The 15209-nt window shown below is 43.9% G+C and overlaps 1 protein-coding gene across 1 annotated transcript; it reads left to right on the forward strand.

The window, feature by feature from the left end:
* The first annotated feature begins 1070 nt into the window (after nucleotides 1-1070).
* CD83 (CD83 molecule) lies at nucleotides 1071-14091 on the forward strand. Its single transcript, XM_009486092.1, has 5 exons — nucleotides 1071-1113; nucleotides 1242-1372; nucleotides 11667-11880; nucleotides 11994-12097; nucleotides 13933-14091. Exons 1-5 carry the CDS (start codon nucleotides 1071-1073, stop codon nucleotides 14089-14091), a joined length of 651 nt encoding a protein of 216 aa, XP_009484367.1.
* Nucleotides 14092-15209: the final 1118 nt, after the last annotated feature.

Below are 15209 nucleotides of genomic sequence, written 5' to 3' on the forward strand. Positions count from 1 at the left end.
AAAAGGGGCTGACCATACACTCTTCCCCCATCAAAACTCAAAAAATCCCCTCCTAAATGGCTTCTCTCTGTTGTGATCTCAGTAGCCTAAAGACAGTAGCCTAAAGCAGCCAGAACTGTTTTCCAAAAATAACATCAGCAACTTTCTGAGTTTCATGATTTGCAAATGCTTCTGTGATCAACCTCAGACTTCCTCAAAAATTCTCCAGGGGGAAACAGCTTTTACAGATCACAAGGAAAGGACTTTTTTTTTTTTTATTTATTTTCATCTAGAGGGGATGTCCAAATGGTTTCTCTTCTGTGAGCTGCCTTGAGTTTTTTTCATGAGGAAATTTTCCAGCATATAATTTGGTAGAATTATGGCACTCCAGCTGCCCCTGCTCATCTTGAAAATGACAAAATACACTAAGAAGAGATGCTGCTTCTACATCATGAATGCCTACACGGGGAGTTACACATGTAACACTACAGAAATATAGTTTGTATTGCTCAGCCATGCTGTAAATTCCTGCTTTGCCCTTAGACTCAAGTCACAGTGTCCTCGTGGTGTTACGACCCGAGGGCTTAAGTGTGGTTTCAGAAATGTTGCTTCATATGGCCAACATTTGCACAGACACTGTTCTGTTAGAGATGCAGAGAGAAGGTTGCGAGGGGATTTTGGGAGGCTGAAAAACCCTTTCCCCTGTGTTTTGTCACTCAAGAGAGATTCTTTCAGTGCTGATTTTGATGCCCTTTACAGTGACCCACAGTGCCCCACGATCAACCTTATTTCTGTTCAGAACAACACAGAGCTGGGGGGGGAAAGAAGAAAAAAAGGGAGGTGAGGTCCTACCAGTGCAGGCAGTTGCAGAAATGGGAGTGACCTAACGGATTTAATGGGGGGAGCACTGGCTTCTACACGTAGGGATTTTCCCTGTGACGAGCAACTTCAAGATAAGCCGCCTGGGGGATTCCCCAGTCTGCCTCCAGAAATATCAGTCTAGAAGCAGTAGCAGTTTCACTCTGCTCTCACAGTCCGTCCTGCGAAGAGGCACGCTGTTGCTTGCTCTGTGATTTGAAGCAGCAAAAGCCATGTCTTTGGCAGTCTACGCTCTGCTCATCATCCTGTGCAATGGTAAGTGGGGAGCCTTGCCTTTTTCATTCTGGTCTTTCACATTTATTTTGTGGGGATATGTTTTGGGAAGACAGGGAGGATTACTTAGGCAATCTCTTTTAAAGGTGATGTGTACCTGTGCTTTGCAGTTTGGTGCTTGATCAGTGGGGCTTTTGTGGTGGTCCCAGATGTTGCTGTGAGATGTGCTGAAGAAGTGCTGCTGCCCTGTAAAGTTCTTCGGGATTCCTCAATCACCTATCAGACAGCATCTTGGTACAAAGTAAGAAAAAAGCGCCTAAGTTACCTGAGCAGTCTGCTTTGCTTTCCTACCTGATACTGGCTTGGCTTGTACAAAATGGGTTATTTTATGAAGAGGCATCCACTTCTCAGTGCAGCAGAAATAAGGCAGCAATGAAAGCATTTGAGCTGATCAGGGGGTTAGCTCAGTTGGTTAGAACATGGTGCTAATAATGCCAAGTTCACAGGTTCAATCCCTGCTCACTGCAGGGGGGTTGGGCTTGATGATCTCTCAAGGTCCCTTCCAACCCAAAGCATTCTATGATTCTATGATCACGGAGAACAGGCATTTTCCATGTTATTGTAGACAGACTATTTGAGCATGATCTGTGAATTGCTATTGGCCTGCTTTTCTATCTCACTATTGCTGGATTCCAGGGATCGGAATTCAGGTGATGCCCCATGCGTTTATACCACTCCAAAGAGGAGTCTTTCCAGGATTTTACTTCAGAGCAAAAACTGGTATTTAAACCTTACAACATCAGTGATGCTGTGTCTTTGTTAATCTCCCCCTGAACAGGAGCTGATTTTGTCTTTGAAATAGAAGAACTAAACAAGTACTTGCTATTCTTTAGGAAGATTTGGCTAGTGGAGGTGGGCATAAGGGCAGGGTCTGCAGAAGGCTGATGGAGAGCTAGAAATTCTGAGTTATCTCTTTGCAGTCATGAAGTAGAAGTCTAATCTTGGCTGCCCTGGTTCAGCATTCCCATTGCCAAAGGAGGAGAGCCCTGCTGACCACCTATTTGCAGGAGGGCTACAAGGATCAATCAGCTAATGAGCAGAAAGTCCTGTTCAACACTTTCAAGATGGAAGAGTGGCAGAGTTGCACAGTGGTTGAAGAAGTGCCTGTTGACTTGCTGTACGGCACCGTGTATTTGCATCTGAGTGCATGGTTTCAGCTTACAGTGTGAGCCAAATTGACAGGAAAAAAAGGAAGGTTTTGTTCTCCTCCATTCCTCGCTCCCAGACATGCACCCCTGCTGCTTACCATGGGTCAGTCCTGGTGGTCTTCTGGTTGCCTGTTAAGTCAAATCGCTGTTGCTTGTTGTAATAGTGGAAAATCAATCTGCAAATTAAGATTTTGTGGGTTACAGAGTTGAATTACTTTCCCATGTGGTGCTAGAGCAGTGGAAGGCAAGGGGAAAAACCGTATTTCTGGTGAGCAAAAACTGTTAATTTATCTCTGTCAGAACATACAACCACAGCCTTGGCTTCCCCAGCAGTTTGGTCAGATATAGTTTTAAATTTATTCCCTACAGTAAACCAACAAACAGTGTTACTAGATAGGGCTTCTGTGGTTGAAACTTGCAATGCATCTGAGTTTCAGTGCTGGTACAACAATGAGCATCTGCCTACTGACTAGATGACAACTGCAACCCAAAGGTACCTAATCTGAAAGAGCTGGTTCGAACATCTGGCTACCAGCCCATCAGCAAGTGCAGCATCTATAGTCACCTTCTTTTTCCAAAATGCTGAACTAAGTGCAGGTGGGAGACAGAGACGAGAGAATAATGCGTTTGGTTGAACATTACTATGGGAGCTGGGATAGGTGTCAACTTACTCTTTTTTTGCTTTCTTCTTCAAAAGCTGGGTAAGGTCATATATTTTCCATACAGATACATGCTAATTATTTAAGGCCCCATGTTTCCCACAGAGTCTAGGCAGGGCAGGGAGCTCATTGCAGGTAAACCATGCAGTCTGGTGGACCTGGAGGAGTTGAGCAGAAGTGGTAAGGGGTGGGGGAGGAATAAACAGAGAGGTTGACGGGATCCCTGAAAATTCTCCCCCTAACCAGTGTTGGCAGTCAACAAAAATGAAAACAGTTTCAGCACGCTGAAGTGTGGGGATCCTCCACAAGCATGTCCTTCTGAGTTCAGTGGCAGCTGGGAGGGCCAGGCAGCAAACAGGAGCCAAAAGCCATTGCCCTGATGAAGGAGTATAAGGAAACCCTGTAGACCCAATTCTGTGTTGTCTCGTAGCTCTTTACAGTTTCACCTGGGCACAAAACAACTGCACATGGAGAGGAGGGTGATATTTGATGATGCCTTTTGTGTGGGCCCCTTCCTCGGCAGCCCTCACTAATGCTGCTTCCCTTTGCAGCAGTCAGGCTGTTACAGTCCAGATTGCCGCTGCACCTCCCCTGCCCTGTCCCGCCAACCTCCTTTGCCTCCATGGTCTCCTTGCTCTTTCTGCTTCATCTGTTTCGCTCAGGAAAAGACTATTTTTCCAGTGCCCAGCATGACAGGACTTCATGCTTTTTTTCCTCTGCTGGCACTGCCAAAACTACAAGAAGTAACAAAATCTAGCTATCTTCAGCTCTTGCCACCATCCTCAGGGGCTGATGGCACCAACCATGGTACTGTAGTCTTCTTGTTACTCATCCCAGGAGAGAAGTGGGAAGTGGGGACAGGCAGTTAACACCACTCTTGGTGATGCTAGTTCCATGCCACAGGCGCAGCCATATTAGGAAAAGCACAACATCAAAGCTAAAAAGCCTGACTCTCGGCAGGAAAAAGGAAATTTAGGCTTGGTGTTTTGGGCTGAAGAAGCAGTACTTCTACTTGTGGGGCTAGCTAAATAGGCAACAGCTTGAAGATCTCTCCCCTCCCCTCCCCTTTGGCTGCATGCTGCTGTCCCCACCCAACCCTGCAAAAGGAGGGTGGGGGAATGGCAGAGCGTGACTGGGCTACCCAACATAGAGAATTATCTGTTGTTTAAACAACAACCACAGAAGAATTAATCAATAAACACCATGTATACCCCCAAAGGGCTAATTAAAAGGTAATTCCAACAAATGGTATGAAATTTCAGGCTGTAAAGTTCAAGCAGCTGTTAGGCTAAATCTTTTGTATGAGGTCACTTTGAACTGTGCAGTAAATGCAAGCAATTAACCTTTGCTTCTGCTGCTTTAAAAAATTGTTGGTGACAACGTTACAGTGCTGCACGTGCAGCTGTTTGTGCAGGGTGAACGCCCAGTGAACAACCCCCTCCTTCCTACTGGCACCTCTGCATGCTCTGACCAATTAAGGGGTACTTTTAAATAGTTTGCTGCAATCAGCTTAAAAAAACCCAGAAAGGATGTTATTTAAGAGTACTTGCTTTTTCAGTTTTGTATGGAGAAATAACTGTTTAAAGAAGTTAATATTCTGGTGTCAAAATCCAACTGGATGTAAAAAGGAAGGATTGCGTTCAGAAGTTCCTTCACTTTTGCTAATGTCTCGTACTGCAAAAAGGTGTGCATGTGTTTAACCTGTTGCGCATCCAGTATCCTTGGAGCTAATTAGGTTGTTTGCATGCATGAAGTCACACGTGTAAGTTGTTCTGTGCAGAATCAGGACCACAGTCAGTCAGCTCAGACAAAATGATTTTTACTTAGAATTACTTGAAATGGGCAGGCCTAGCACACTGGGGAGAAGGCAGAGCACTAAGTCCTCTTCCAGCCTGGTGCAGCTCTCATCCCATTCACTATGTGGCTGTGAGAAAATTAGGGAGAAGTTTTCATAATTATGGTACCCCTTTAAAGGAGGTCCACTTTTAGGAGGGCTGGGCAACCTACATGCCATAAAACCATATCTGAGCAGTGTGGAAATTTGCCAACTGAGAACTGAAGACAAGGTTATTTTTGCATAAGCATCCGGGCACTGGGAATTGTGTATGGAAATACTGATTTGAATCTCTATAGCCCACCTATGAAACAAGAATCTGGTTAATGAAACTTTACTTACCTTTCTGCCTTGCAGGGCTATTGAAAACTGAACAGTTTCTCTTTGTGTAGTACATTGAAAATGAGAACCACTTCATAAAACCTCATAATTATCACTTTATATCCAGTTTGAAAACCAAGTTTAAACACACTCAAATGAAGTCCCAGTGGATATTTTGTTATTTTGTTCATGTGATAGCCAGAAAAGTCTTAATCTAAAACAAATCTTGAGGAAGAGGAAAGAAGGCTGTACTTCAGTGGAGAGAAGTCTGTTAACTTTATAATGTTTCCCTGAAAAATATAAAATTGTGGCAGGACTAGAGGGGGAGGTCATATTACAAAATAAGAATATATACATATATTCTTATAGAATATATACATATATTCTTATACATAGAGACATTTAATATTAATCGCACCTTCCTTCAAAGGAAATTACTTTTGCTAAATATGCATAGCTGTTACCTATTAGCATAGGTAAATAGTTGCCAAATTACTTCAATCTAATTTCTAATATACCTGAAGAAATGCAGTCAAATGCTCCTCAGACATCTCTTCAGCTCCAAATAGCTCCAACACATTGATGATTTAGACAGGAAGGGAGCAGTGGAAATGATTTCATGACCAAAACAATTCTTTTGCCTGACATAAGCTAGTGCTGGATGCCCTTACCTAAAAAAAACCCAAACAATACAGAGGCTGACTGAGTCAGAGGGCTTTTCCAGCTGGCTCATGTGTCACATGCAGTTCCTTTGCTGTTATTTTGGGGTTGGGTTTTGGTTCTTCTTTTCTTCTTTTTTGTTTCCCCTCTAAAGCATGGTCAGGGTTCATTCACATGTGTCCACAATTTATGTCTGGTTTTTTCAAATTTAACATTGGTATCTGTACATGACACTGTATAGGAACCATATGGATGCACCTTCAGCACTAATCAAATGTGAAAGTGTTTTTGTGCTGAAAAATACACCTATTAAGTGGTTTCAGCTCAGTTGTGATTCATTACATGTTGGCTATTGGGCATTGGCAGAATTCTAGATATTTTGCTTCAGAAAATAAATTCCTTCTGGCTGTGTATAGATTTTAGATCTCTTTAGCAGTCAGAAATTTTGACTTGGCCATTATTCCTGGTATAATTTTAAACAAAACCATTTTTACAATCATCTCACCCTCAGAATAAAATAAATTAGTGTTAATATATTCCACCTTTACACTGACATCAGTTTTGGACCTGGACCATTTTGTTTGAAATAAAAATTTGCTTTTATGGGAAAAGTGGATTATATTGGCACTTTGATTTACCTGGGAGCCAATGTACCACCTTAATCTGGGAAAAGTTTGATGAGAAAGGGTATTTAATGAGAGCAGAGAACACAAGTTAACTTAAAAACTGCTTGCTCTCACATGTACATGATAAAATAAAGTTTTAATGGCTTAGTTGGGTGTAGGTACTACAGCATGCATGAATTGCCTTTGTTTAGTGGCATTATCATGTAATGCTGTAGCAGTTTTCAAAACTGCAGCTAAAACTCAGCCAGCTAGGACTGAGAAAAGTGTTCCTCCTCCTTCTTCCACCTTGTTTTTAGTTGTCTGAAAAATAAATATTTGCTGAAGAGCACTTAGATTTTGAAGGCCTAATTATTCTACCTATTTCTCATAATTCATCCAGTCAGAGAACAGAAATGTATCAGCTCAGCAGTATTTTCAATCAAACCTATCCCATTTTAATATTCACTGTATCACCACCACTATTCTTACCAAAAAGCTCCGGGCTAGGAGAAACTTAACAGGGATCAGCCAATTGACTAGAGAATACATGTGAGAAAGTTGCAACCTCTTTAGACCAAGTGTTTCCAAGCTTTTGGGAACTAGAATAACTTTCAATTAAACTCACTAAAATAAGGCAACTAGAGACAGTTGCTCAGGGCTGTGTCCGGTCAGGTTTTAAATATCTCCAAGGACAGAGACTCCCCACCCTCTCTGGGCAGCCCATTCCAGCGTTCAACCACCTCCGCAGTAAAAAAAGTTTTTCTTACGTTTAAATGGAATCTCCTGAATGTCATTTTGTGCCCACTGAATCTTGTCTCTGGAGGCCACTGAGAAGAGTCTGGCTTCAGCTTCTTTATCTCCCCCTGGCAATCAGCAGGTACATATTGATAAGATGCCCCTGAGCTTGGTCTCCTCCAGGCTGAACAGTCCCGGCTCTCTCAGCCTCTCCTCATATGTCAGATGCTCCAAACCTTTAATCATCTTTGTGGCCCTTCACTGGACTGTCTCCAGCAGAGTCCATGTCTCTTTTGTACTGGGGAGCCCAGCACTGGACCCCGCATACCAGATGTCTCACCAGGGCTGAGCAGAGGGCAAGGATCACCTCCCTCGACCTGCTGGAGATGTTCTATCTAGTGCAGCCCAGGAGGCTGTTGGCCACCTTTGCCACATGGGCTCATCGCTGGCTCATGGTCAACTTGGTGTCCACCAGGACACCGGGGCCTTTCCAGCAGGTTGGCCCCAGCCTGTTCTGGTGCCTGGAGTTACTCCTCCCCAGGGGCAGGACTTGGCATTTCCATTTGCTGAACTTCATGAGGTTCCTCTCAGCCCGTGCCCCCAGCCTGCCGAGGTCCCTCTGGGTGCCAGCAGGACCCTCTGGCATATCAGGCACTTCTCCCGGCTTTGAGTCATCTGGAAACTTGCTGAGCACTTGCTCTGTCCCAGCATCCGGGTCGTTAATGAAGGTGTTGGACAGCATCAGCCCCTGGGGGCAGCATTGCCGCTCATTGCTATGGAGGTGATGGAAAACAACACACTAGCTGCCCCAGCTGATTTCTGAAAAAGCCCGTCACAGACATTGCTGCTGGCCGATATATATGTGACAATAAATATAAACTCACATTTCTTTTGTTGTTTAATTTTCTTAATGGGTAGTTTTATGCAGATAGGCAGAATGATGCTGCCGGCCTGCAGGTCCCCATTTCCCAGCAAAATTCTTGCTTCAGTAACCCTCAGCAGCCAGCATGGCAATGAGACCCTTTTTATGCAAATAGATTCAGTAGCATTTCTGCTGGTCCCCGCACGAGTCATGATTTGCCTTTTGAATTTTGGTGAAGCCTTTAACAGCAAACGTGGGAGCAGGAAAAGACCGCCTCCCTTTTCTCCTCCCTCTGGAGGTGGGGAGCAGGGGGAGCTGGCATGCTGCAGCTTGCTTGCCAGTGAGGTGAAAGGGAAATGAAACGCAAACGAAACGCGGGCAGAAAATATTTTGTTGCTGATTAAAGAAGAGCAAGGTCCCTACACAAGTGGATTGCTGCCACTAACAGCACTCACTTTGATCCCTCTAAGCTTGTGTGGAATTAATTAGGTAAAACCCCTAGCACTTACCTTGGGCTGTGGTATCACCTGGAGGAGACTTGGCATGAATTAGCGCTGGATTATCATAGGAGCTTGAGCTGTGAGATGATCTGTCTAGTGAGAGCGTGCCAAGTAATTCACAGGAGGTGGAAAACAAAGTGGCATTTTCATAATTTTAATTAGGTTTGGGGGGAAAAAAGGTTAGCTTGAATAGAGCAAGAGGCAGAATGATGACCTTACTGAACATCTCATGGACTTCCTTTTACACAGCTGGGATATGGGGACACACGCTGCAAATTTGCTCAGATGTGTCCTCGCTACTTAGAGAATTTAAAAAGGGAGTGGTTGATGGTTTTTTTATAAGATTATAGGAGATAAGATTGCAGTGGAAAAAGGCTTGGTTCAGGCATCAGAGAAAGGGTTGCTGTGACCTCTGAGTAGGGATGGATGCGCTGCATGTAAAGGCCGGAGGAAAAAAGCCACCAGATGTCTCTGTAGCCTCAAAAATGCAGGGAGGCTGCTGGGCACCGCTGCCTTGCCTGCCTTTGCTCTTCAGCAAAGGGGAGCTTTGATGGAGAAAGAGAGGCATGCAAACCCCCGATTAAACCCACACTTACGAAGCGTTCCTCCTCCTCCCCAAATGCAAAGGTTCGCGACCCCCATCCCGATCGTGACTGATTTTTCCCCCAGCAAGGGAGCCAGATTAGGCCACAAAGTGACTTTTTCTTCTGTTTTGGGGAAAGGCTGTTCGTGCAGCTTCATGGACAGTGCTTTGCCTTATGCAGAACAGGTCTGTGCAAGGCAACATTCTGACTTGCTTGTCTCCACGGTCACCGTTACTGTACTTGTGACAGCAACTGAGCACCTCGAAAAGCTTTGGAGGCAATAATCAATCCTATCCCTCGGTGTTCCCATGAAACAGGGAAGTTAAATCATTTACCAAAAATCTCACTGGGAATAAGTGCCTGGTCAGGCATAGGATACATGGACTTAATTTACTTCTCCCTTGTATTAGCAGTGGTGATTACAATTGCATACAGAAAGATCAAAGAGTTTTCTGATTCCCAGGTCTCAGCCACAAGAATCATAGCACCATTTATCACCCAAGACAATTATTTATACTACCAGTAAATTAAAAAAAAAAAAAAAAAAAGAAAAAACCCAAACTAATTTTCTACATGTAGCTCAGACCTCCTATCTGCATTTTAGGGCAATGCGAAGCAGAGCCAGGCTGCTTCTCTTTATTACCCTGTGGGCAGTTTTAAATTTCACTGAAGAAGGGGGTGGTAAGGGAAGGGAGAGTGGCAAAAATTAGATCTGAGGGAGGTCAACTCTATCCACTTAACTGCTATTGACCCACTTGTAACCAGAGCTGAGCCCAGCCTGGGTATTGGAATTCCTCTGGCCACATCTCTGACAATGTGCGGGGCCTGAAAATACCTAAATCCCTGTAGCACAGTGAAGTCCCTACAGCCTGAAAAACTGAAAACCACCATAGATACTGCTTGTCTCATAGCTGCTTGGGGCTGAGCATAATAAGACAGAGAAGCTGGGGTAAACTTACGGGGGGATTAAGAGGAAGAATGTACTTTCTTCCCTCTTGCTGGGTAAAGTGTGGAAAGCCCCAGGGAATTACTACTCTGTATTTCAGTCAATGCACTAAAAAAACCCCAAACCTTTCTGAGAAAGGATCTTTACAATTAGGAAAATCTTGTGCTTTAGTCTGATTCCCCAGTTCCTGAAAATTTCCCCAACTTGCCGCTTGTTTTACACCATTTTAGGGCTGCAAAAGTAGCAAAGTATAATGGAGCATCAGGCCCATATTTCTCTCCAGACTCCCTTAGTACGCTTTCCTCATGCAAATACATGAAAGGGAAGCCAGATACTCCTAGCCTCAGTATGAGAAAATTGTGTTAATTTTAATAACTTACAGTGTAACTGTTACACCCTGATGCAGTAGCTATACTGATAGAAAGTAAGCACCAACATGCAACCCAAAAATGTGTCTATTAAAGTAAAATAATAATAATATAAAAGCCTTGGCTTACATTAGTTATAGGTTTGGCTGAAAAGCTGAGCCTTGGACTGTATGAGGTGGCTCTGGCTCTGCTGGTCCACAGAAAGACTGAATTCATTAATCGGGAAACCTTCATGGAGGGCACGCTGCCTCAAATCCCAGGGAGCAATGTCGATGAATAAGAAAGGACATGGGCTAATTCAAACCCTTCTCCCACCTTTCAAATCAAGTTAGTGATTTCTCTCTTCTTTGTGGTTCCCAGCCAATTGTCATTTTTAGTGCATCCTATCGCCCTGCAGTACAAACTGTTCTGGGAATACGCTTCATTCCTCTAGCAGCCTCTCAGCAATGCCAAGGAATGTAGCTCTTCTGGTTACAATTAAGAAATTCAACACACAAATGCTCCCCAAGTGCACCAGAACCTGCTTGTGACCTTCACGCAACCGAATCTGAAGGAGTTGAAGCAATTTTTTGTTCTTTGGTTCCAATAAAGAGGGGAGGGGTGGGGAGGGGGGAAACCCCCATTCCTCCAGAGCGGCACGGTGGTTTCAGGGGTCAGCTGCACAGAAACTGGCACAGGGAAGTGCAGTTTCCAGGGCTGTGTTCCCACAAGGGGCTCCGGGCTGCGGGGTTGCTGGGAGGATGCCAGCCCGTGCTGGCAGAGCCGGCACGCTGCGGCGTGTCTGCCGGGTAGGCAGGTTTAATTCCCACCACTGCATGGCAGAAAGTGTGTTGGCAGGGCTAGCGCAGGCAGCGGTGGAGCCTACCTGCCTGCTGCCATGCTCTCCTGGGGACCTCTTGTCCCCAAAGCCTCTGCTAAGCAGCTGGGTAGGGATGCCTCTTGCTGCCTCAGCTCTATCCCCATGGACTGTCTCTCTCTTTTGGGGCTTCTGCGTAGACACTTTGAGAGCAAACTCTACCGCTGCCTTTTATCATGTTGCATCTCTACCAGGATTGTGTCCAGGTGAGGCAGATTAAGAAGCTATTACAGAACAGCTCTATAGAATCTATTTACAAATATAGTGTCTATTTAAGCAAAAAAGAAAATACTTTTTTATTGTGAGCATGAATGCATTAGACACTTCTGCGGTTCCCCTCCCCTGCCTCTCTTCAGCCTCTGCATTTTCAGCCATAAGCTGGCTTTAAAACTCTCCTTCCCCTAAACCTCAGGATGACACTATTGCCCAAGACGAGAAATACATTTGTGTTTTTCAGATGGCTAGAGATGGCGAAGAAATAGCATGGAAAGTCCTTGATGTGGAATCTCATTATCCCAAAGAAATTGGGGGATCCCTGGAGCTCTCCAACGACACCTTTTCACTGAGGATCATAAACGCAACCAGCCAAAACAGCGGGACATACAAGTGCACTTTGGGGGAACAGAGTGGAGAACGTAATCTGAGCAGCACAGTCACATTAAAAGTAACAGGTATGGCAGAAGCTCTTGACTGTCCCATGCTCTGTGTGACATTTCATGAAGGTAACAGTTTAAGAATATTTTACAAACACCAGGACAATGTAACACCTTGCTTTACATTTTAGGTTGCCCTGGAATAGAAGATGAAAAATTAAAAAAATACAAAGCCGAGCTTTTCATGCTGACTTGCCTTGGGATTTTTTACTTGCTGCTCATCTTTTTTACCTGTGTAAGTAATTTCCTTTCTCATAAACAAACCAACCAAAACCAACCAAAAAATCCCCACTCATTTTCTCTGCTAGCGCTGCCTTAACACAGCTGGTCAGAAGTTGGTGTTCATACTTAATTTATGATCAAATCCTTCAAATACTTGAACAATATTTTCAAAGCCAGAGGAAACTTAGGTGCATGAGGAACACAGGATGGAGTCCCAAAGAGATATAACATTTCACTGCGCCCTGTTCTAACTCAAACCAGACAGTTATTTTCCTGTACTCCGCTGCCCATTTCTGCTTCCAGTTACCCTGAGTGCAAGCTACTCTTCAGTTTAAGGGCACATCAACAACTTTTCTGGTTTGGTACTTGGAAACAGCATTTGCCCAAGATGGAGGCACAAGCCCCTGGGGTCCCTTCCCCATCTATGGCATTGCTTTCTGTGGTGGCATGATGGACAAGTTCAAGTCCACCTATTTTTTGCCTGTTTCCATACCTGTCAATTGGTGACAACGCCATTTCAGATGGGCATGTTTGTGATGCTCCGTCTTTCTTGGTAAATAGACATTTTAAGATCCTTGGTTTTCCAAGGTTCTTTTGAACCTCCTTGGGTTTTTATCTGTACTGTTAATGCTGGCAGGTAGTTCTGGGAAAGGTGGGGAGAGGAGGTATTTGGGAATCTCATTTCACAGAAGCAAAACTATGTTTTGTCTGCGGTAGTGGTGAAGTCACCCCCTTGTGCAGAAAAAACAGGAGGTCTGCACCTGCTGGCTTAAAGGCAGCATGATCCTCGGGTCTCTGTACAGTGCAACACTGGCTGCATTTCTAATTAAAACCAAAACAAAACCAACCCCAGCATTTTGGGAGGTCAGATTTAACTTTTGCTGCCTATTTCATATTTGCCTTCTTGTTTTGCTCCTCAGCAGATGAATCATAACTGTTGCTTGGAGAATATCTAATTAGCTGCAGCTAAATGTAGCTTTTCATGTATCTTCAGGGAGCAATTAAATTTATGCCTGTCTCTTTTTTAGATTGACAATCCTGCCAGTAATTTGTGCCATTCAGACTAAAGTTTGACAAGATAAATCTTGTAGGAATTTGTTAGGATGAAAGTATGAAAGCAAGGATATCACTCAGAAGAGACAGATGCCCCTGTTCTGCTCAGTGTCCTGAAAGAATTTCAGATCTCTACAGAAACCTCCCCTTCCCATACATAAAAAAAGTCCCAGTTTTAGTGGTGCAGTTAAAAAAAAGCAGAGCCAGATAGTGAAGATAACCACTCTGGTGGAATTACGTGTATCTTACTCTTGGGTGAGGTCCAGTCTCAGGTATCAACCTAGCTTTCATCAAAATTTAATATTGCCCTGATCTCACAAGTGAGCTTCATTATTTAAAATGCCTGTTAAGTTCTCACAGGTTACCTTGTCCTCTCCTTTAGTGGAGATTGTGCCTTATCTCCACTAAACTCAACAGTGACATTAAGTTTAAGACTGGTTGGCAGGACTGGGACTTTACTTTGACAACTTGATGAAAATATTTCAGGCACTGGCCTGTACTGAAGGCAGGTGGAAACACACTTGCAAGAGCTTGATGCAAACCCTGTTCATATGAAAACTTGAATTCAATATAAATTTCCTTTTGTGACTAAGGCTTTTGTCCTATAAAGCTCCCCGATCGAGCAAGAAAACAGCAGCTTTTCTTTGTACTGGGTGCTTCTGGTGACAAACAAATGGAAAAGGTGTAATGAACTATGGTTAGCAAGGAGAAAAAGCAAAACTTTCAAACATAAAACCAAATTGCCTTTCATAGGAATTCTCAGTTTTAAGCTTTCCTTTCTGTTTTCTCTTTTAGACATGTCTAAGAAAAGAGAATATGTCTGCCAATGATCAAAAAACCAGACCAGATATGAAACACATGCTCACCCTCATCAATGTACATGAAATGACAACTTTCCAGGATTTAAACAGCAACAGTACTTGCAAAAATGAGCTTACTTCAAGTTCTGTCTAAGTTGATGTTGACAGCACCGTGGGCTGATCAGTAAACATGACACAAGCCGGATGGCCGAGTGGTACGGAAAGGAAATAAACGCTGATACATGGCCTCTTCAGAACAGCCTGAAAGTATAGGTAACCTGTCAGTGATCTGCTTGTGCTGGACAAACCTTTGAAAAGCACTGTTATGCACTACAGTAACTTCTGGGAGTTAGGCAGCTAAGAAATACCATTACAGCTGCATAATGGTGTTACGATGCTGTTATGAAGTTGGCGTCAACTTTATTTCACTCTGCTGTGCAGCCCTCTTGTTCTGAGCAAGAACATGCCTGTGATACAAAGGCCAGGTTATAGGGAAGCCATGGCAGCGCAAAGCTGGTGGATTAAGCTCTTCACTGAACTAATAGCTCTCATCTTTCAGAAGAAAACACAACAGGTGCTGCAGTATGGAAAGATAAGTGTGCGGGGCTGTCTCTGCTCCGTGCTCTGAGTCTGATTCTGGATGGAGTTCCTTTGCTGCAAACGGGATGTAAGTTTTCATGTGATGTTCAAGTAAGCTGAAGAGGTAACTTCATGCTCTTGTCCCGGGTGAATCAAATCAACATTCATTTTTAAATCTGAGAGTGGCAGACAGGCTGAAATGTAAGAAGGGAGAAAAAACTCTGGGAAACTTTCTGGACCGAGAGGAACTTTCTATCACTGCAAGAGAAGTAGGGATGCATTTGCACAATGGGTCCATCAGTAATTTCCCCACAGGCATCTCCATAGGAATCCATAGGAAGTTTCAATGAGATTGCTAACCTTAAAGCAACGAAAGTAAGGATGAAGCAGCCTGTGATATTAAGGACCTGTAAAGATGACTTATTTTGTGGTTTATAAAACATGAAACCAAATGTATGCGACACCCATGTCAGTCAAGTTACACAAGTGATGACCAAAGCCACAGCTTGGAAGAAATCATCCGTCTGTATCTTTTGGATGTATTAAGTCAGCAGTGACATACAGGAATGGAAAGTGGGGCATATGAGCACCTGCTTTTGGTGCTGACACTGTGTAGTTTATGTGAAACAAGGACATGAGAAAAGCTAAACTCAGGCACACAATGTAAGGGAGAGGAGGCGTGTCCTCTTGGAC

This window comes from Pelecanus crispus, chromosome 2, assembly GCF_030463565.1.
Source record: "Pelecanus crispus isolate bPelCri1 chromosome 2, bPelCri1.pri, whole genome shotgun sequence".
In the NCBI taxonomy this organism is placed as follows: Eukaryota; Metazoa; Chordata; class Aves; order Pelecaniformes; family Pelecanidae; genus Pelecanus; species Pelecanus crispus.

Excerpts from the sequence above, each read along its gene's own strand:
- CD83 (XM_009486092.1), top strand. The coding sequence starts at position 1,071 with ATGTCTTTGGCAGTCTACGCTCTGCTCATCATCCTGTGCAATG. Across the intron at positions 1,373-11,666 it reads AGACAGCATCTTGGTACAAA|ATGGCTAGAGATGGCGAAGA; the intron begins GTAAGAAAAAAG and ends TGTGTTTTTCAG. Across the intron at positions 12,098-13,932 it reads TGCTCATCTTTTTTACCTGT|ACATGTCTAAGAAAAGAGAA; the intron begins GTAAGTAATTTC and ends TTTCTCTTTTAG.